Genomic DNA, 22,690 nt, shown 5'->3' with positions numbered 1-22,690 from the left:
AAGTCTCAGCCTGGATTTCTGGATAGCAGTGACAGCCAGATGCTCTGCAGAACACTGCCTCCAGGACATTTTAGGCACAGCCAAACAGCATTAAGTTTTGTTAGACTTTCATTTTACTTTTTTAAAAATGTCTTTAACCCCCTTCATTAACCTCTCACATTTCCAATTAATTTTTATTGTTGTCCTTTTCCATGTACGGTTTGTTGGGTATTTATTTATTTCTAATTACTGCTTTCATTTGATCTATGAAGAACAGCAAAGGCACAATGCAAGCTGCTTTAGAGCCATCCCTTTCTGTATCACTGCCAGGAGAATTCATACTATTGAACTACACCTAGTACTAAAAGACGTTGTATTTTAGTCTGACAAGTCCATTCTGAGAAGTTCAATGACATCCCTAGCCAGTATTATCAGGGCACTACTGCATAAACATTTACACCAATGGAATTCCAACTGATTTTGGCAAATATTAATGGAAAGAAACTCTCATTGCTATGTCACAGTTGCAGTGAGAAAGCTTGGATTGCTAGAAACTCTGCTAGCTTTGGCAGGACACAGCTGAAGCAAAGCTCATTGTCGACTGATATGACACTCTACCATGCCATGTTGCTAGGGAAACAGCAGCAGAAGAGAACATAAGGTTGTTAAACTGGAGGGGTTCTTAAAAAAAAAAAAAAAAGAAAGAAAAAAATGCTCAGGGCTAGGCTGTCCTGAAGTAAATGTAGCATATGTATGTATGTATGACATACCATCATGTTATTCTATAAAATTAGTTTAGTCATAAGTTTTCTCCCCATAACTGATGGACTGAAGGATTCTTGCTCCTAAAGGTGTTATTTCTGTTACATAGATTTTATGCTAAATTGTGTTAAAATATTATCAATCATTTGGTTCTACTGATGATAAATGGTTGGGGGTTGGTTCCTGTTTGTAAAGTATGACCAATCAGTAAATAATGTGTAAAGGTACACAGAGAATGACTGGACTGTTTATTTTGAAAGCAAATTGTTTCAATCAGTTTAATAATGGAAAGAAAGGACAACATAAGGATTAAATATCTAAAAAATAAGTGACAGGAGTTAGAGAACTGAATTAATTGGAGTAGAGGAGTTATTCATCGTCTGCTAATTTTGAAGTATAATCAGGGGACACTGTCATTGGTTGACAGGTTCAAAATATAACTAAGCCTATTAATAGCTTTAAAAAATGCATTTTGATACTCAAAAATCTATCCCAAGAAGCAGGCTTAAGTATTCAGTCTTGGCAGCACACAACCAAAAAACAAAAAAAATCCATGGCACATGCATATACTGCCTCATCCATTATTTTTCATAAGAAAAAAAAAAAAAAAAGAACAGCCATCCAACACAAAGATCCATCTAACCCAAAATCCCATGCCTTACAGTGGCTAATAATAGATAATTTGGGGAGGGGAAGAAAATTAATACCTGGGAAAACACAAATACTTCCCTAGCATTTTATCCCTGCTTCTCAAGATCTGAACTCAAAACTCCCAAGTCAAAAGCACTATCTTGACATTTAATAGGCCTTGATATATTTTTCTTTTATACATTTTTCTATTCCTTCTAAACTTGTGCAGAGCTTTGGTACCATGACATACTCGGACAACAAGCTCCATAATTTCACTATGTATTGTGTGGACCTGCTCTGCCTTTACCTTTACCTTGTTCTAAACATCTTAGCTAATAATATCATTCACTATCCTTGGTTCTTAAAAAGAGACAACAGATAATGATTAGAAAGCAATCTCCTGTATGCCAGTTGCCACTTTATAAGGCCATCATATTGCCCTGCCTTGTACATCTTTTTTTCATAGGGGAAAAAGTCCCCATCTACTATTTATTTTTATTGAAAATATCCTATACTTTAGGTCATGCTTGCTCTAATTCTAAAATACTGAAAATTCTGAAAGCAGACATGCTTTGCATTTTATACTGTTTTCTGTTTTTTCCTTAGTCCTTTCCTATCATTGCTTGCTTTTTTGACCGCTATTGAACATCGAGTTGATATTTTCATAGACCAAGCTGTTACAACTCCAAAATTTTTCTGGTATATGCACCATATGATAATGAGTCAACAAGATACTGAAATGTCTAACAGTATATTTAAAGAAATTAAACTTCCCGTAAAAGCTTTGTCATACTGCCAGAAAAATGGCAGTTACCTAAGTGTTCTCAGTATTAGACGCCATTATGCTTAGTTAAAAAAAACTGCTGGAATGGCAACACTGTAATGCAAGCATAAAATTATTTACTTGCACATGATTTCTCTTCCTAGCACCCAACTTCTGTTCAAAAGAGCCCACTCTTGAAAAGCCTGTGTAAATATACCACATACAACAAACAAAAAAAGCGATGATACTATAAGGAATTTTGACTTTACCCAAACAAAAGCACTAACACCACCCATCGTATTACTCTGGATTAATTGCAGTACTGCCTGCAATGGGAACGAGCATGCAAGTGGCTTATATGCATGTCAACAATTGCAAGGTGACACAGGTCTTAGTAAACACACCTTCTGAAAATTTATGCTGCAATATTCTGGGTTACCTGGCTTGCAGTATTCCTTGCTCTAACTGTGCAAATGTTGCTCTTCTTACTGTGCATTGTTACATCAAAGCCTAACATATGCCTTTGAATTCATGACATTAAAGAAAAGCCTTTTTTAATTTCAGGTAGCCCAAAGCTTAAGCAGTTTCTTAAACTGAGATACAAGCTCATAATATTATCTCATTATGTTTTGAAGGTTTATTTGCGTGAGCAAGTTCTTCTCATTTTGTGGCATCATCTGAATCTACAAAAATGTGATGGCATTGTAATCTTTGATAAACCACCTGTCATCTCTCTTGAAGAGTCAAAACTTTATATTCTATAAGATCAGGTGATAGGAGGACTGAAATTAGAAAGAAATCTATTTAGTTAACATTAGCCCTAGTCTCAAACAGGGGTCAGTTAACATGTTCCAAACATTTTTGTCTATTTTCCAGTTTTACAAATAACTGCTTGTTTTTTCCTTAATTCTGGTTTGTGTAAGTGTAGTTTTACAGTTCCTAAAAATACAGTATTACATCATTTCTATAAATATGATAATACTTAAGATAGGGACAACAGAACACTCTGCCAAAGTCCAGCATCCCCAGAGCATTCCCCTGGGTGACTTAAGAGTAGGTTTGTTCATTAAGCTACAGGAGTTAGTAGAATGGCGTAGATAGCATGGCAGAATTGTTTTCTGATGATCCAGGCATGCTGAAGCTCACTTGCTGGCAGCCAGATAATAGTGCCTGAACTCCAGTGGAGTTTGTAACACCATCCATCATATACTGCATTGGTACTAGGAATGACTTTCCAGGAAGTCTCCACATCCTGGCTCTACCCATACACCTTTGAATCAGGTGAACTCTCCATTCTTATTTCTGTGCCCAGTATGTTACATGATTTTGGACAAGTCATTTGAAAGTGTTACATGTATTATATTTATCCATATGCCTGTCTGCCAAATTCTTCAGTTTTTATGCTGTTTTTCCTCCCTTGTTATGTGGACACCCTGCATAAAGAATAAACTCCTGGATATGAAGATTATTCCACCTATTGAAAGTGGCTGAAAAAGCAGTAAAACAGGAGCAACAAATGAAAGTTACTAAATGTATGCAAGTATATAGGCAGATTCTACAGCAATCTGTTTAATATACAAGTTTATTTAGTATCTTAGTTAATGACAAAAAGAATAACTATACTTACAGATAACACTACATTAAAACATACCATAAACACCAGCCAGGACAAAGACAACAATATAGCAGAATTAGAATTAATTACAGCTGTATGCCAAGTCACTGAGATTTTTTTTATTGGTGTAAGTAATTCAATTCGGAGATTCTGCAGAATTGACAGACATGGGATCCACTTATAATCCTTAGAAAGGAAATTTAAGCAAAATGAGGTTCAAGTTGGGATAAGAGTTTTGCATCCACAGAACATTTTGAATGCAAAAAAGAACAAAAAAGTTGTACTTGAAAAGGCTTTAGTGTAGACTGAGTGCCACTTCAAACTACCCCCGTGAGTATTTCACTAGGTGTGTTTCAGTGGTCAAATATTTGTACTTGCAAAACCTTATAGCTTAAAAAATACCCCACCATCTCTCCAGCATGTATAACAAGTACTTATATTTTCTTAAGTTGTGAGGTTTCTGTTAGGGGACTAGAATGGCCTCCTTTTACTAATACTGTCCAATTCAACTAGAATATTCCAATAGTATAACCACCAAACGGTCTTGAAAGCAAACAGATAGCAATGAAGGTGTTAACTGTATTCATGTTGTTAATTTTGAAGTGTTTAGTATAAAAGGTTATTAGTATAAATATCTTATAAGGATATTAGTATAAAAGGCAGTGGACAGAGTTAATAGTAAATTTTAAAAAAAGAGAACATGATCAAGAGGAGTAAAGGCCCAAAACCAGTCCTGTAGCACTCCACAGAACAAGAATGCTCAGTGATCCATCTATGGACAATGCTGACATGACAAGAGAATTCATTTGACCTGCAACCCCGCAGCCCCAAGTCCTTCTGGAGGTGGCAGCAGCCACCTCTTATCCTCTAGTCTCACCTTATCTGTCCAGACATGGCAGTGTGCACAAAGAGAATGCCTGTGCTGCAGATGTCCAGTAAAGCCAGTCAATCCTAGGAACACATAACCCTTACTAAAATACACAGTAAAGGCATTCAGCACATGTCCAGAATTGTCACCTGTAGAAAGAGAGGAAGGACTCTGACTGGCTGCTGCCACAAAAAAAAATAAACCACTGGCACGGCCAGAATGCACTATACACGCAATAGGTCCGTTACACGTAGTAGAAGATGGCAGTGTTGCTTGAGATGCAGCTAAAGGCTGCGCTGAGAGCCATGAAAGAAAGGAGAATGAATTGACTGCATGAAGTTCTTTGCTTTGTGCAAGTGAGATGCTTCTGTGCTATCAAAAAAATAAAACAGCTTTAAAGACAGAATATGTTAACCTTTTGTTCAAGATGATAGCAGAGATCAGATTCTTAAAAAACACACTGGAAGACATTAGCCAACAGTGAGAAAGTAAAAATATTTAAGTAATTATTAAAATATATATCTAAAAGATTTTCAAGAAAATGAATACCTATTTTATAGAAGTGATAAAAAAGGAAAAAATTAAAAATATGTGTATTTTTGTAAGAATAGATATAATTTTCTTATTAATCCTACCACAAGACTAAATTTTTAGAAAAATTCTATTTGTTAAGTAGAGTTGATCAAGTATCCAGGAACATATCTTTTCACAAGTTTTGATCTAGTGTTAAGGTTAGCGTTCTTATAAAGCCTCATTTGATTACATTCCTCTAAAAACAGAGATTACTTAGCAGTAATATTTAGATGTCTTCCAATTATTTTTCTATCATAAATCATATTTCTATTGTTTGTCTCCCCATAAAGTGAAATCAAGTTAGTTACTTCTTAAAAGTTTAAAGAAATTTCTACCTAAAATTCCAAAAGTGTACACACCAGAGTCATGGCAGATAGCTGACATTCATGCTTCCATATGAACAAGATCCAGAAGAACTTTAAAAAGCAGAAAATCGATGCAGAAAAACAAACCATTCCTTACACAAGGCACCATCTCCCAAGGACAGTAGCGATATAGAAGATAAGCTTATCCAAGGATCTAGTCTTTCAGCATGAGAAAAAGGGAAATTTCTTGTTAAAGCATAGTGTAGAAGAATAAATATCAGTAAAATTACTACTGAAAATATCAGTAGTATGTCAGACTTAACAGCAACTTTTTAATATCATTTAGGAATATGTTAAACAGCATAAGTTGCTGAGCATCTACTGCTCCTCTATTATCTCCTTACACTGGAAGAATTGTCCATCAGATCCTACTTGTCCCACCTTTCATCAGTTGTTTGTTCGGGACAACCTTCCCTATTGTAGCAGGGGAAAGCCACAGCAGCCTAGTTTCTCTCATAAAAAGTCTTTGTCAAAATCCTTTTTCCAAAGTAAAATGGTTTCAGCATCTGTATTAATCTCCCTGCATATTTTCTCATTCCTTTAAAAAGAACCCAAACACACAAAACCCACCAAAAACCAAACAAAAAACCACACCAAAACCAACAACCAACCATCACACACAGAGTTATCAACTTTAGAAGGCATGACTTTGCAAGAACCATATTTATTCCTGGTATGTATTTTTTCATGTGTCTGCATATTCTAGTCTAAGTTACTAGTTTCTCCCAGTTTTTTGACCTGTGCATGTGTTAGACTAACAACAAAAGCTATTATTGAAAACTATTTTAAACATGATTACAAGTAATGTGATGTTAGTAGTAAAGCCTTCAAGACAATTAAGTATTTGCTATTCACCTTGGAATGCTTTTCAAAAATGGGTACTTAGTATTTTTAGATTTCATACATGATTTAGCCTGATGTATTATTTAACTGGTTTGGTTTTTCTTTATTAGTAATCCTGTCAAACCTTGTAGGGCTTTTGGTATTCAAGACCACTTTCTATCTTCTTGTTTCACGCCACACAATTTTCTTCACTAAAGCTTGTCAAACGTTTTACAAGTTCTTCTGTTACCAACTTTCAAACTAGATAGTTTTAGTAAGTGAACGTTACAGGAGAGATTTGCTCCCTAGCCTGCAGGAACAATGAGTGCTATGGCATTTCAGGAGTAAAATTTCAGATCAACCTTTTGTTTTCTTGCTCTCTAAACAGTGAGGTAGCAACGTCACCAAATAACAGTAACCAAAAAAAATTCTATCAGCCTCCATTTCAAGACACAGTATCTTTCTACATTCACAGGTAAAAGAGCTATGTCTGATGTCTCTCTTCTAAGCTAGGGAGCCTTTTAAATTCACACATTAGGCATAGGATGTGAATAAATTCCCATTAGCTATAGTTTTTATGTTAACAAACAAAGCCAGCTGTCTTCTGAGTCAGTGAGGATTTTGGATACACTGAAAAACATGTATTGGGAATACACACTGAAGAAGTGTTCTAACATCCTGGAAGGTTTCTGGATTGCTGTACCAAAAGTATAGAAAGCTCAGGTATATGCCAAATTACACTTGTATTACTGGGGTGTGGGGGAATTACAGAAGCATATATTTACCTAAAATATGAACTTGTAATAATGGAACAAAGTTCTAAAAAAATCCACTGCCACCAAAACTCACTCTGAAGTTGTATTAACAGTAAGTATTCTCCTTCTTTGTTCCAGCATCTCTGCCAGTTTTTAAGGCTAATTGGACTCCACTGCTCTCTCCAGAGTTGGCATACCACAGAGCATTCTTACAGCTTCTCTCCAATTTTTGTGCAGCACAGTTACAGAAATAACCCAAAGTAGCTGCTTTTCCAGACCAAGATGGAGTTTTTCTTCCTTTTTTTTTTTTTTTGACATGTTCCTATTCCCTGTGATTAAGCAGACAACATACAGTATTATGAGAGATTATATCAACATTTCTCTACCTTCTTGATGTATTCTAGAAGTGTTCTGAACATAACCCACATTAGTCTATTTGTGACATTGGGCTTCAGAGGGATCTTGGATCCTTACAATAGTCAAGTGAATTTCCAAGCTACACACATACCATTAATGTTTCTTAGAGTATCTCTTTTAAGATTACGTTTAGTTTGTTGTGAAGTTCGCATAAGAAGCCTACATATTTTTATCAAACAGAAGAAAAAACTGATTGGAAACTGTAATTGCCTGAACTATGCCACTCTAATTCCTATGCTTTAAGTTTTGGTGAATCTAATCAATTTCCTCAAATTTTTGCTTTAATTCAAGAAGTATAACCTTAAGTTTTTCTTAGCAGAAATATTTCAGAGCATTCATGCTTGAAATATACATCCACATATTTTTGTATAGCAGGAAATCTCAGAAAATACACATATTTTTACTTGGTAAAATTTTTATACCTAACACTGATTACAAACCATTTCTTGAAAGTTACCTGAAAATCACTTGAACTAATAGTATTTTTTTTAAAAATGGTTTTGATAATAAAATGCCCTCTTAATGCATGTTGTGGTCATTGTTTTTTCTAAGCACAGAAAGTATTTCTTTGCATGTTTGTATGATGTTAATAACTGGAAAAGCTAATGCACCCAATAAATTAATCACATTGTTCAGTAATGGTCTCATTTAGGTCCAGTGTTCTTAAAAAGTTGTTTTCAACTTCGTATTGAATGATGTACAATGGTTAATTGTTCTTCTGAACTTTAAACCTTTAAATGTCCAAAAAGCATATTTTCTAAAAGGTTAGGCCATGTCATGTATGTCCTTCAACCCTAAAAATTTGTGGCATTCCTTACTGTTCAAGGGGTTCTACAAGGACAGATGAAGAATTTGCTTTCAGGCAAGTGATTTTCAATAGAGTCATCTAGAGAGTATCACATAAAGATGGCAGTTTGCTATAGGAGAACCTTGTATTACTCTGGTGTACTCCCCTTCTAACTCCGGTATTTGCCTTGTTATAAGCAGTGCTCTAATTTCACTTCTATCTTTTCTACGACAATATATTTGGGAAGAGGATCATGACTTTCCAACCCAGTTGAGAGCGGCTGAGAAATTCAGTTCCTTTCCTTCACAAATTGATTCTTTATCAAATAGATGCTATCCAGTTTATACAATCAACTTCTCTGCCCATGAAACCAATATGGACAGGAGGTGCTTTCTGCACATATTGACTAAGTTAAGCGGCTTTGCTGCCAACTCATTACAATTCTCCAAGTGTTTGTGGGTGTCGTGTGTCTATATGTACTACTCTAGTGGCTAGTTTAACCCTGTAATTAGAAAGCAAGTTCTACCTACGGACTAGATTGATAGGCATTACTAGAATTAGGTTTGAGTTGTGATTTTTTTCTTTCTTTCACAGTTTGGGGGATGGTAGTGTTACTGAATAACTGAGATTTTTACTTAAGTTCCGTTTATTTATCTGTCAGTACTCATCTCTCTCCATCCAAAGACTATTCTGAGCCTGAAGCTTATAGGATATTCAGGAGCATTCTGCCACTCCTGATGTCTTAGTGTTTTATCTGCCTCTGTACTGTAATGCTCTGAATTAATTTTTTAAAAAATTACAGTAAAACACCTTACTTAGTCTAGGAGTTTTGAATACAGCCAGTCACAAAGATAGTTATATCATCTTTCAGGCATTTGTCATAGGGGGATTTGAGCCATCCCCTGCAGTTACCTAAATATGCAGGGAAAGTTAGTCATCTAATTCAGACACAAGTCTGATGACCAACATTAGATAAATACTACTCAGTAGGTCCATTGCAGGAATGCTGCAGTAATACAGCATTACTTTCACGCCATATTTTTCCAAAACAGGTAAAAGTCTTCCTGTTGTTGTCTCTCTGAATTTCTTTGAATTAAGCCCACTACTATACAGTGATTAAAATGCTTATTTATCTTCAGTTTTAAACACAGCTTTGTCTTAGGAATTAGTCTATCAACATTTAATAGATAAGCCTCACAGCAAAACTTCTTAGGCTTTTACAATCTGATACTGGCATCTTCATCCAGTCAAACCATGTCATTAGAATGAGTATATTTTTTATATTCCACAGTGTAACGCATTATCATATTTGTGAACTTTTTGGGGTTTTTTGCAATTAATGGAAGAAATTTAGTAAACATACAGCCAGAATAGTTTGGGTTACTGTTAGTATCTGAAGTTACACAGAATATAAAGTTTGGCAACAAGTCCAAAATATAGAAAATTGCTGTCCCATGTGTGGATATCCATATCAGAAGCATAGAATTACAGTGAACAATGTAACCAAAAATATTCAGACTTGAAATAATATCTAGTAAAAAGAATTGCAAATTGGGAGTTGATCATTTTTTTTACATATATTCACTATTTTACATATTTCAGAAGATATATGCTTGGATAGAAATCTTCAGGCTAGAATGTTGATATATCACTATATAAAATTAAACTTTGGTAAGGGAATATATCTTTATATATAACTTTAAGTGAAAAAAGCAAGGCTAGAATTCCATATGCAGTGCTGAAAGATTACACACATGAATGCTGAAGTCATCTAGGCTTTGCTCCCACACAAAGTTCGCTATAAAATATCTTGAAATAGAAAGGCTTCATGAAAAATGAGAGCACCTGAACAGTTTAGGTCAATCTGTTTCTCAGATTCCCAAGAGAGTTTGTCAGAAAGATGTTTGCTGACGTGGTTTTTTAGCACTGATAATAACAGGTGCTAAAAGAGCTATATATAACATGTATCACAATTTCCCCTCTGTCCTGACTGTTAGTATTTCAGGAAAATAGCTGCATGCCAGAAGGGAGTTTTGATAGACTGGACTCTCAAAAAGCTGAAGTATCGAGAGAGGCAAATAACATCCTTAAGTATTTGGCTTCCAGGGAGGAAAAAAAAAAAAGGAATGAAGAAAAAAAGTTTAAAATTTTACTTCATAAAAAAATTCCTGGCAGAAACAGGTTTTCTGTTCAAAATTCATACAATTCGTATATGACAGAGGGGTTTCCAGGTAAAATTATTATTAGATAATTGAGAGGTTCCATTATGACCACAACAATTTGCTTTGCCTACTGCAGTCTGAACGGTTTGCTGCAGTACTTTGTCTTTTTCATTTGTATCTTCAACAAGATGCCATACTAAAAAAATAGCCTCAAAAAAGCCTAAAATTTCGTGTTTCCATTCACTTGTAATGGCTGTAAGATGGACAATAAAAATTATCTAAACCTAAGTTACCTGCAAGTAGTTTTCCTTTAACATTCATATTTATAAAATTATTGAACTAGTGTCATTTTTAGAAGAGGCATATATGTACAACCTTTACTTGGTAGCTCCAGCACCATATAAATCTGTTGCAACTACTGACCTTAGGAATTCTCAATCATACGTTCATGTTTAACTCATTTAATTATTGACTTTAATATTGTATCTTTGAAGAATTTTTCTAACGCCTTAGAACCCTGTTGCAGCTATACTCTAGAAGAAAACTGAAAACTATTCATCAGAACGTATAGCAGGTATGAAACACAAAACTGAGTGCATACAGATGGACAGATAGAGAGACTTGCAAAAAAACCCGCAAGACTCTTTTTCAGGGTGAGAGGCAGGAGTACTAACATGAGAGTGTACAGATTATTTAACATTCTCTACCACATATTAATTTAAGGAGAAATTTAAATAAAAATGAGACACACAGATATTAACAGGAAACTCCTAAGTGCAGGATGCAACATGTAAGAAGGCAAAAATAATGATCACTTGATAATTTAACATTATCAAAGGCCAGAGATGACATTTTAATATGTAATAAAATATAGAGAGAGTCAATCAGCTGCTAAGGACCATGAAAACCAAGACAAGTAATTTATTTGATATAATAGAGAATATATCCCCATGCTGATTTCAAAACCTAAGGCAACCTTTTCAGAGTGCTGGTCAGGAATAATAATCTTATTATAAGTCAATAGCATTCCAAAGGTATTTTACAAACCAATTTTGCAACTATCAAAAGAAGAGGCAGCTGTTATCTAGTTGAGTCATACTAACTAGGTACGGTGCATGGAAAGATACAGCTATATTTATGACAGGTATTAAAAAAACTGCATAAGACATTGTGGAAATGAAAAGACACAGATAACATTGGCAGATAACCCTAGATAAGCAGGAAAAAAATACTGTTATAGAGAGTGACTGAGGAAAGCACACAAGGTGTAGGAAAAAAAAAAGAGGAATTATAATTTTCACTATCTTGCTCTTTAGTATGTTCACGTATGTTGAACAGACAAGTCAAAACATTGGTTTGGACAAATCTACAAACTGTTAATTCAGGTGATTTTTGTCTCTGCAAGTGATGTTACCCAAAATAAAGCGTAGCAGGAAAAGACAAAAGCTCCAGAAAAATTCTGTCTTCCCCTTCTCTCACTTGTTTCAGGAAGTATAAAGTTTAACTTACTTTGTCTCTTAAAATTACACGCAAAGAAAAAATTGTCCAGACAACTGATAGTTTTGGCATTATTTTTGTTCTCCCTTCTGCACGTTGGTGTCACTACAGTAATCTCACCCTGAACAGATGTCACGAGTTAGCTATATTCAGGACCTACCAGTATGCAGAATTTGCTTGGTTTTCCCCTCATTTTTTACCGTATTTGTCAATCATTATTTTAACACATCTTCAATAAAGAGAGAGCTCATGCATAGCATTTATCCAGTTCTGTCAACAGGAAGCACAGAAGTTATCATATTCATATAGATTATTTGCTCAACTTTCACAGTTTTTTTTTAAACAGCCAGATTCTTACACACTCTGTTAAGCAGTAAGTTATGTTTGGCAGTGGACTAGTTTTATTTAATAGTTCTCTTCACCATAGATACTACACAAGGAAGCATTTTAGATCAGCAGCACTATTATTTATAGGGCTTTTTCCATGAGTGGCAATCTCAGTGTTGCAGTACAAGTGATCTACCAGTGTAGGTACTTCTCATAGTTTAGCTATCAGAGCTGTTTAACACTACTGTTTGTTCAGCACACCTGGAACGTGCCATCTCTACACAGTGAAATTATGGATAAAGCATAACAGCCAATGAAAGATGGGCCAAGAGTAACCTGTTCTTTATGATTATACAGTGAGGTTCCCCCTGAAATGCTATTGGTGTCCCTCTCCTTTTTGCCACAAGGGCAATACTACTATCATGTCAAGAGGAAGTTATGAAATGAAAATCAGATATAGAAATCTGTTCAGTAGGAAGGCACTAGTGCCAAGACAAGAATCTCCAGACAATAAAGCATAAGTCCACATGTAGGATAGTGAATGGTGCATCAGCGTAGTACAGGGAAGAAAGTGGAAGTGCAGTGCATAAGCTGTAAAATCACTACAGAAGATAAGAATAGGGAAATATTTTATATATATGATAAGCTATACCAACAAAAAAGGGCCAATTCAAACACTGCCGACAGGATTATTGAAAATATCACATCTTTGCAAAAATCATTTAAGAGAGAATTCCATACGCATAGAACAGCCTCAGACACATGGAGACGATGGTGACATGACAAAAAGATACAAACTCGACAAAGCTACTAAAAATTAAGTAACAATCTACTTTTTGGGTTTTTTTACCTTAAAATAAATTTCTCTGGTCTGATATTTCTCATGACTTAGTGTAATTGTTTCTCAAACTTGTCACTTAGCTGCCTTCTAATAAGAAGAATCTTTGTAAAAGATTTAGTACTCATAATGCATATTTCATTTGTAGTAAAATTCAAGTATTTCTGAAAAGCTTTATCAAAACTCAGCTTGGGTGAATGTTCTTGACCATAAGTTTTTTTCCCCTGAAGAATCATAGAAAGTGCACACAAAAGGGATTCAACCATATAAGGCAAGCTTGTAAAACAAAGGGAGTATTTTTAGAAACAATTTTGTAGTCTTGGTTCAAACCTAAGTATAATTGCTTCTCAAACTTATCACTTAGCTCCCTTCTAATAACAAAAATTTTTGTGAAGAAACTGTATTAGCAGCCAAAAATACAGACAAAGGAATTAAAAATACAAATGAGTTGAAATCACTGTACCAATAATGATAAGAGATTGTATAAAGTGATACATAAAGAACCCCTTTCCTACACGCACGGGATGTGAAGGAAATAGTTTCTTTGGTGTTGATCTAGTCTTATGCTGGTTTGGAGAGAAGGAGGTGGTTGCAGAACCCAGAACTTGAACAGACAAGACTTTTCTAAGAGGTATAGCAGTAGAAATAAACAAACAAACAAAAAGCCAAGTGTGAGATTTCTGGAAAGTATTGCTCTACAGGTTTTGTCCGGTATTTGTTTCTTCCTGGTTTGTGCATTTTTCGTACAGCTTGAAAGGAAATACTAGCATCTTCCTCCAACTCTACCTCAGTGACAGCTGTCAATTTCCAATACAAACTCTGAAAAATTACATCAGCAGTGTCACCTGTGGAATTATTTTCTCTAACCATTTCCATCTCATGGAGTTTCCCCACCACCAGAACTGTGGAATCCCCTAGGTCACTTGACAATATTTTAGTCTGTACCATGATTCTATTGTAAGTGATACCATATAAACAGCAGACTAGATAGAAGGCACTGAAGTTGTTTCAGGTACTCTTGTAGTTCACCTTGCCTCAGGGATCTGGTGAATGGCATGTGTTATATAAAATATGCATAATTTTGGGGAGGCTTTCACATTTAGCCATTAAAGACACTGCAGTTACTCAAGTCATTATCAAAACCATGACCATGTATTTGGCATCTTTAAAGAGCACAGGAGCTCTTGATAAACAATTGTTAATGAAAAAATCGGGTATGCAACTATGTTGACATTACACAAGTCCAGTACAAAGAAACCAAGAGTGAAGAAGGTCACAGTTGGCCCCCTCTCCAGGACAGGGGAGTGGAGCTTTTCTGATTAGAGAAAATTCACACAAGATCTGCACTGTGACAGACATCTTACGTAGAGCTTCAGTACTCCTTTCCACTGAGTCTGTCTGTGGAGGAAATTCCCTTTTCTCCCAACCTGTTCCCCCACTTTATCATTTTAAAGAAGTCTATATGAATTGGTAATCAGTTGTGAGATTTTTCAGGGGTTCCTTAAATAGGGCAAAAAGGGAAAAGGAAATAGCTGCATACAAAGCAGTGTCACACCCATACAAGCACTAGAGGCTATCACACAGATGATACAACTCTTACACATACGTGTGCAGTATACTACATTTGACATAGATATGTGTACTACACATAAATGGTGGGGGAGTGGTGTCAGTTAAGGCTGAGTAATAATCCTCTTCCATACACAACTGCTAAACCCAGATCATTAGACCTGGCTGAAAGATCCCTGTCTGTAAACTTACTGAGATCCAGTTAGATTTGAAATGTCGTATAACAGTTTCTTGAAACAATGTCCTCCCCAACACCACTTACATAATGTACCTGCTGTAAAAGAACAAGGATTCTAGTGTTCTGGACTATTCCAGGAACTGATATTGGTGAACAAGATTTCTAAATGTAAAACAACTGACGATGCTTAAAGGAGTACAAGAAAAGTAGTAGCATTTAAAAGTTAACTTTATGATTTTACAGTACAGATTTTAATTCTTCCTGAAAGACAGCTGTTCTAAAACATAAATACAGCATGTTTAGGAACCACTAGATGATAGAACCATTATGTGTTCCTACTCACAAACTCCCATCTCCTAAGCATCATGTTTTACAAGGCTGTCAAATAAGTTCAAATGAAACCCTATAAAGGTTAATTCAGGCAACCTGAATGTGATAGCAAACACATAGTTACATATGCATAAGCGCTCATATATTTTTCCATAGTTACTGTATTTGTATGCTACGAAAACCAGAAGCTCATAGCATTGAAGGGAATTAAACAGGAATAGTTATTCATTGGACAAGGCAAATCATAAAAACCATATAAACAAAAACAGTCAAAGAAAAATTTAAATTTAAAAAGTTCCATACTAATTAGAAAACATTTTTTAGGGTTTTTTTTTTTTAATTAATTTCATCCCAAATTCCAATTGAAAATCCTGAAACACATGGGGAAAAAACCTGTTACTTATCACTATTTTAGCTCCAAAATTTCCCAGAACTTGAAAAACATGGTGTCCAAATTAACCATCCCTGTACACCAGGTTGTCACTACTGTCTACCTTTTTAAAGTGATGTTTGAAGTAACACTTAACTAGGTAAACATTTAGCAAAAAGGCACACCAAAAAAAAAATACCTGCTGTCATGTGAAGAGCACTTCCATTTCCCAAAAGTAACATTAAATAAATAAATAAATCTGTCCAGTGGGGAAAACTATCCAAATAAAGGAATCATAGCTTCTGGCTTTTTACTACAGACTGAGGGTGTGGGGAAAGAAATCACATTTGGGGCTGAGAACTCAGGGATTACTGCCTTGGGAGGGTAGGGAGGTAGGGGAGAAAAAAGGACAAATACTGGAGAGGGGGAAAGGAAGAGAAGGAAAGAGTATAAGGAACAGAAGGTGCACTTACTGTTTGGTTATCTTCATACAGCTTCAAATCATATCCGCTCAGTTCCACACAGAAAATTATTGCTGTAACCCCCTCGAAACAGTGGATCCATTTTTTGCGTTCAGATCTCTGCCCACCTACATCCACCATTTTGAAAGTCAGCTCTTTGAAGGTGAACTTATTTTCTACAATCCCTGTGGTCATGTCCCGAGAACGCAGAATATCTTCCACTGTAGGGATGTAGTCCAGTGCTGCAATCCTTTCTAGATCATTTAAGTAGTATGCAGCATTATCCTCTAGGTGGTACTCATTGGAGCGGCAAAAACACTCCTGCACGCCAGGGTCTGCCCAGAGCCGTTTCATGACTCCCAGAAGCTCAGGGGTAATCTCACCTTTGCTCTCAGCCGGGCCTGTCAGGGCAAAAAGCTGCACAGCATCATATGCTCTGTCAGGATTGTGAAATTCTATCTTAAGGGTGGCTAGAGCCCGAATGATACGTGTGAGAGAGTCAATGGCATTATAGATAATCAGAGGTTTGTATTCCTTACAGGCTTCCAAGTTAAAGCCACCACTGTGAATTATTTTCATCTGCTTTACAATAGTACTCTTCCCAGAATTGCTGGTACCCAGGAGAAGGAGCTTAATCTCTCTTCGTTGTCGCTGACTTTCAGAGCGCAGGTGGCGGTCAATCCTACGGGACCGCCGCGCTGCCTCTTTCTCCTCAGAGCTTTGCCGACATCCCATGGTATAGCAGGCAGTTACAGAAGGGAAAGGTTGGAGATTGTCTCACTCTGTTTGCGTCTCTGAAAAAGATCTGCGGTGTCTTTCAGTTCTCGTGCCGGGTACACCTTGAATGAAAAAAAAATTTGCTATCCAGTACCTGATGGACCACGATGCCTGTACTACCTAATTCAGTCCCAGCAGGGGTGCTAACACATGTAGATAAGCAACCACAGAAATAGTCTCTTCAGAAGATCTCATGGCACTCCCCTCTCTAGTGCATAAACCGTGGCACATTCCTGTTAATGAAGGGACACTTCCCTTTGCCACAGTTTGGCTAGATCCATGAAACACTCTTTTCTGTTCTGCATAATTATTTTGCTGCCTTGTGTCCAAAGGTAAGGAGCCACACTTTCACCTTTTCTGCTCTAGCCCTTGTCTTTTAATTGTATTTTCTGGTTGCTGTGGTGATGCTGCTAGATAAAGCTGAAGCTCTTCTCAATGGTGCTGTACTTGTTTTGTTTCTCTTCCCCCACTTCTTCAGCTGATCCAGTTCAGCTCTGTAAATCTGTGCTTTCCACCTGCCAAACAATGAGAAAAGAAATGAATGAAATGAGAGACTCCGCTTCCTTGCTGCAAACCACTCACTTTCTCCTCCTCTTCTAGACTTTTTAAACCTTTTATTATCCCAACAGAAAATACAGATGGAAAAATATGTAAAGAAAAGCAAAAATCTAAAACCCTAGCAAAAACATAGGGACAGCTGACGCTTACAGACCTAAGAAAATGTGGTTTCTGAACAATAGTAAATCAAATCTCCCTTTCAGCCTTCTGTGTTTTATTATCTAAACCTACGTGAAAACAAACAGTGCTGAGCTGTGCCCCAATTTCTCCCTCAGCAAGAGCTTATGGCAGTGCTTTTCCTGCACAGTCCTGTTCTGACTGGTTTTCCTGAAGTAGAAAACGAAACAGACTCACTACTTTTTCCAGTCTCTCTATTTATATCAATATCTTGTACTCAGACAGATGTCCTCCTGAGTATTTTTTCATCTTTTCTGTTTACACTGAACATTTAAATAGCTAATTTAGGAAGCAAAAGGAGGTGATTAACTTTGCTTCATGATTTTGTAAAAGGGAGAGTTACTGATCTTTGCAGGATACAGTGACGGATCTTCTTTCCCCTTGGAGAACAGTACTGTTAAACATACTACCTGCATCCTGCTTAATCAATAAAGCGATGTGCTACTGCAGCAGACTTTGTAAGCTTCTTTCCATAGTCAAGCCAAGTGTTAGTAAGCTCCTCTCTTCCATTTCTAATACAGGGAATTCTGAGATGCAGTAAAAGTGAACAGGGACTACAAGGTGAATGTTTCATACAAAAAGCACAGGAAATGCCATCCCAAGCAAGGGCTGACAGCTTTTCAGTGACTGCTAGAGTAATTACTCTTTCCCAAGTTAGGGGTTAAGCCTACTTGTTGGAACTCTGCAGAAGGCAACAGCAGGAGGCAGTTACCACTCACAGAGGGAAAACACATTACTAAGAGCTGATTGGTGATAACTTGCCTCTTTTCTAGGAAGGGCTTGCTGCTCCCACTAAGCTCTGAGCACAGTGGGCAGCAGAATCACAGATGTCATGGCTTCCTCACCATGTGCTGGTCCCAGCCCACTTTGGCACCTATCTTGTTGTCTGTTTACTTGTGTCTAGAGGGTCTTCAGTGAGTATTTTTACAAACTACACGCCACTGAGATACCCTCAGAGGTAGGCTTAAGAAAAATTTCAGAGCTTACTAAAGAAATACAGCTTTTACTACATTTTAGTAAGACTAAGTCTCCCAAATTCCATTTTGAAAGTTGCCCTAGAAGTCTTTGGAAGTTTTTCAAGCATGAACTTACTAGCATTTCAATGTAGATGTGACAATGCGTATTGAAGAGGATGATTTTATATTACTAGGAGAGGGACAGATGTTGAACCTCTAGCTTTTGTGAGAAAAGAAATTGAACTACAACTGCTTGCAACCTCAGGTACTTTGCTTTCTCTCTGTCTTAAGCATCACAGTGGAAATTTTAGCGAACAAAAGGTCTTTCAGCACTCCAAAGTAGTAATCTGTAATTAAGTATTTGAAATGGAGCACTGGATTTGCCAATATGTATTTTTCCTTTCCCCACATCACCTGCGTCATAGGATAAGATTCACTTACATAGATATACAGCAGGATGGGGTGAGTCTCATTCCTATTTGGCCACACTGCTTTGGTTGAAAAATATGAACTTATATCTACATGACTTCTATTTTAATGTGTAATGTGTATTTATTAATGTTTATACATTTACTCGTACATGTTCTGAAATTCTTAACAATAAAACAGTATCTTACAACTCCCGTTTTTTGTCTTGCCAAAAGTCATTATCAGCCAGGGATTTCAGCAAGATCTGGCTTTATCCTCCCAGTAGCTGTCACCATAGTAGAACTTAATTACGTCAAATAATAGTTTAAGCTAACCTTTAAATAATGTTAATTGAGATATAGCACAGCATAAAAACTTCAAGGCAGGGGCTTCACAGATAAAGATAAGGACAATTACACCAGCTGCAGCACTGAAGAAGGGTTATACGGTTAAAATAAAGAATAAAGATCAGCTTTTCGAGTTTCTTAGCATCTCACATTTACATGAAAAAAACATCATTCTTGGAACATTTATTTGGGAGGATAGAAGGGGGAAATAAATTGCATATCTAGGATTTCATTCCTCAGGTGGTAGAAACAAGTGTAATGATCTCAGACTTCTGTTTTGCAAGAGGCATTACTGGTTTTCTATTATTCGTACGTTCTTTGTCACAGTGGGCTATCTTAATCTAAGTTTCTGTATTTTGTATAGCTTTCTCTCTGAACATGTTTAAAGTCACTTACAGATCTCTTCTAATTTATGATGGCCTGACAAGTGGAAATGTAGAGTCTATAGGTCTGCTTTCAGATCCAGGTCCCCACTGGTATGCATCTCTGGGGTCTACAGTTCTGTTACAGCATCTTGGCATCAGGCAGGTTCTTGGCAACACACTGAATTCTTTTTCAGCAGTTTCCAGTACATAAATGTGAAGGTATCGGGGAATGTGAAACACGCGCGTATGGAAGGACAAACAGTTATGACAATAGTTGTTAATTCCTTAGTTTCAGAGAAAAAGGTATAGACAGTGGACAGAGTCAATGGATGACAGTTTTACGTATTTGTTTCCGAAGTTTCTTGGGATGTTAGCCTGGGACAGTTGAGCTTGCGATCACTCACTCTTAAATACTTTTACTGATTCTATATTTATCTTTAAATCCCTTCCTAACTCTAACCCTGCTTAAAGGAGATACATAGTTGAACCAGTGTGGCCCTGGATACAATTCATGACTACCAAGATGAGTCAGTATAGGTCTGAATTTGTACTGGTGTATTGAGAGCAGCATTATATTTTAGTCAGAAGATGAATAGATAATGGTTGCAAACCATTGCAAAATTCCACAACTGGAACTCTGGACAAAGGGTGAACACTCAAAAAAACAGTATATGAAGCATACTGATTAAAATGTGCTTCGATACCCCACTCATTCCTGTCTTTCCTTAGATTTCCAGAACACTATTAACATGCACATTTTCAGAACAGCAGCTTTTACTCAGTTCTGAAGATCTCCTATAGAGTATTTAAACTTCCCCTCTTCTTTCTTCCTCCTGCAAACCTGCCTTCTCACTACATTCTTTTAATCTCCGTGCTCTAACACATGCCTGTAATTTCATCCCAAATCCACATTAATTAACTAGAACAGGACTTCTACAGTAACCAATTCCAAAAACTAACCATGACAATCTTATTCTTGGTTGCTCTAAACTAGTTATCCAGTCAGTACATCAAGTCATCTCTAAATGACAGTGCTTATCTGTCATCTTTGTCTATATGGTCCACGGCATATGAACAGGCTTATAATTTAAGCATTTTGGATACCTTAAAGATGTCTGAATCCTTCACCCCAAATGCAATGTGTATTGCTATTACCTGGCCTAAAATTCTACAAGAGTCTTAATATCAGCTGTATTTATCTTACTTCCCTTTGCACATCAGAAGGACATTAGCACATGAAGAACAGATTAATCAGCAGAAAATTAAAATAATAGCATACACATTAGTAGAACAGTAATTAGCACAAGTTTACTTACTCTAATGAATCAAAGATACGGAAAGGAAAACACTCCAAAATTAGAGATGCACTTTCTTCAACTAATTAGCTTTTTCCAATGGTCACAGAAGATGAAAAATACGAGTTGAGGAAGCTGTTTCTTAATGAGTAACTTTCCAGCCACACAGAGAAAATGAAATTACTGTATTAGATATCAGGCCAAATTCTTATTTTAATTATATAAAAATTAGAGTTGGCTCCATTAACCATGTTTATTCTGACATCTTCAGAACATTTAAAACGGGTTTTCCTTTAAGTCCTCATCATTGGAGGCTGCATTTTCATGTCGTTGTTAAGACCACTAGTTGAATTCTTTGTGGCATTTTCTACACATCTCTGTGATTAAAGATTAAAAATTTTTCAAGCACATATGGAACTCCCTCGCCTCTCTTTCAAGTTTCATCCTGAAAAAAAGAGGCTTGCTAGAGACAAGAAGCAAGAGGATACATACTCCTTCCAAAATGTATCAGTAGTTATGATAAATCTGGAAATTTTATGCCCATATAAGATAAGCAGATCTTTTTTAAACTTTATGTTATCCGCCTCAACAATCACTTATGACAAACAGTTTGGTAGAAAGACACTTTCAAGAAAAAAATATTCTTTTCAGACAGCTTGTACGCTGTAGAGTATTTCCTAGTGCATATTTCCACAACACACTCAAATACATCATTCCTATCCTACAGTGTTTTACATATCAACTCTTCTGCTTGCTGTTCGTTAATATGTTTAACACAGAAAAGGATAGAGTAGGACCTCCTTATTGTAGGGAAGACCAGGAGTATGTAAACACTGTGTAAATGAGTTTTACACTATCGAATTTCCTTTTTTTTGGCTTCTAGTCATTCCTGTTGTATATATTGCAATGATATTTGGATATCACTATTTCAAGTAGGAATACAATGAGGTTATTATATTGTTGCTTTGTAAAACAGAGTAGTAGACACTAGTTCCAAATAGTTCACTACAGTAAGAAAGTTTGATTTATTTATATAAGTTTTCCCACATACATTGAAAAGCATCTTCCACGTTCACAGTTGCTACTTTTAAAGTTCAGAAAAAGAATAACTTTACAAACTATTACATTAGTACATTTTACTGTCCTGGCTACATAAAGATTAACTTCCTTTCACCAGTTTTATTTTTTCTTGGAATACAGTCAGAAAATAGAGCAGTCTAAAATCTGTTCTGTTTTTTTAGATCAGATTTCATATTAAAAATGCAGGTGTTTCATGGCTGTAAGGTTCTAATGAGATAAAAGTCTTCTCAGTTGCTCTAATAGAAAGCCCTATTGCTTCCTTTCACTGTGCACATTTCTTTGTAAACTTTGTTTAAAAAAACCTTATTCTTTGAATGACTAGATTGTACTGCATATGTGCATCTAAACTAACATATCTGCCTTCTCCTGACAATTGAAGCTGCTCAAAATGTTAAGAAAATATTTATTAAATCTGATGATATATATGAGTTGTCCTGTCATGCCTCATATGGGTAGTTCTTCCCACAAGACAAATTAACATGCCCCAAATCCTGAGCTAATAGTGATCCATTTCGATTATCAAAGTAATACTAAAAAGCTCATTTTTGATGTGGGAAGGATACTTGAGCAAAATTCTGCACTGGTTTATTATATAAATCTGTTGAATCCCATTTAACTGAGCAGGCTGTTTAGTACTCGCATGTTCTTCTGTCTATACT

The 22,690-nt window shown here is 36.2% G+C and overlaps 2 protein-coding genes across 3 annotated transcripts in view; one reads left to right on the top strand and one right to left on the bottom strand.

Moving 5' to 3' along the window:
* The window catches only part of RSPH14 (radial spoke head 14 homolog), a 103,217-nt gene that overhangs the window by 41,576 nt on the left and 38,951 nt on the right, over nucleotides 1-22,690 (top strand). The window lies entirely within an intron of this gene.
* Nucleotides 1-22,690, bottom strand: part of GNAZ (G protein subunit alpha z) — a 74,373-nt gene that overhangs the window by 31,253 nt on the left and 20,430 nt on the right. For both annotated transcript variants that reach the window (XM_074887335.1, XM_074887336.1), the window contains exon 2: nucleotides 16,081-17,360. In XM_074887335.1, coding sequence (XP_074743436.1) covers nucleotides 16,081-16,803 — 723 coding nt within the window. In that variant the 5' untranslated portion in view covers nucleotides 16,804-17,360. The remainder of the gene's footprint in view (nucleotides 1-16,080; nucleotides 17,361-22,690) is intronic.

The sequence above is a fragment of the Strix uralensis genome, chromosome 17, assembly GCF_047716275.1.
Source record: "Strix uralensis isolate ZFMK-TIS-50842 chromosome 17, bStrUra1, whole genome shotgun sequence".
NCBI lineage: Eukaryota > Metazoa > Chordata > Aves > Strigiformes > Strigidae > Strix > Strix uralensis.
The sequence above is the reverse complement of the archived record's forward strand: the minus strand, read 5'-3'. Positions and strand labels throughout refer to the sequence as shown.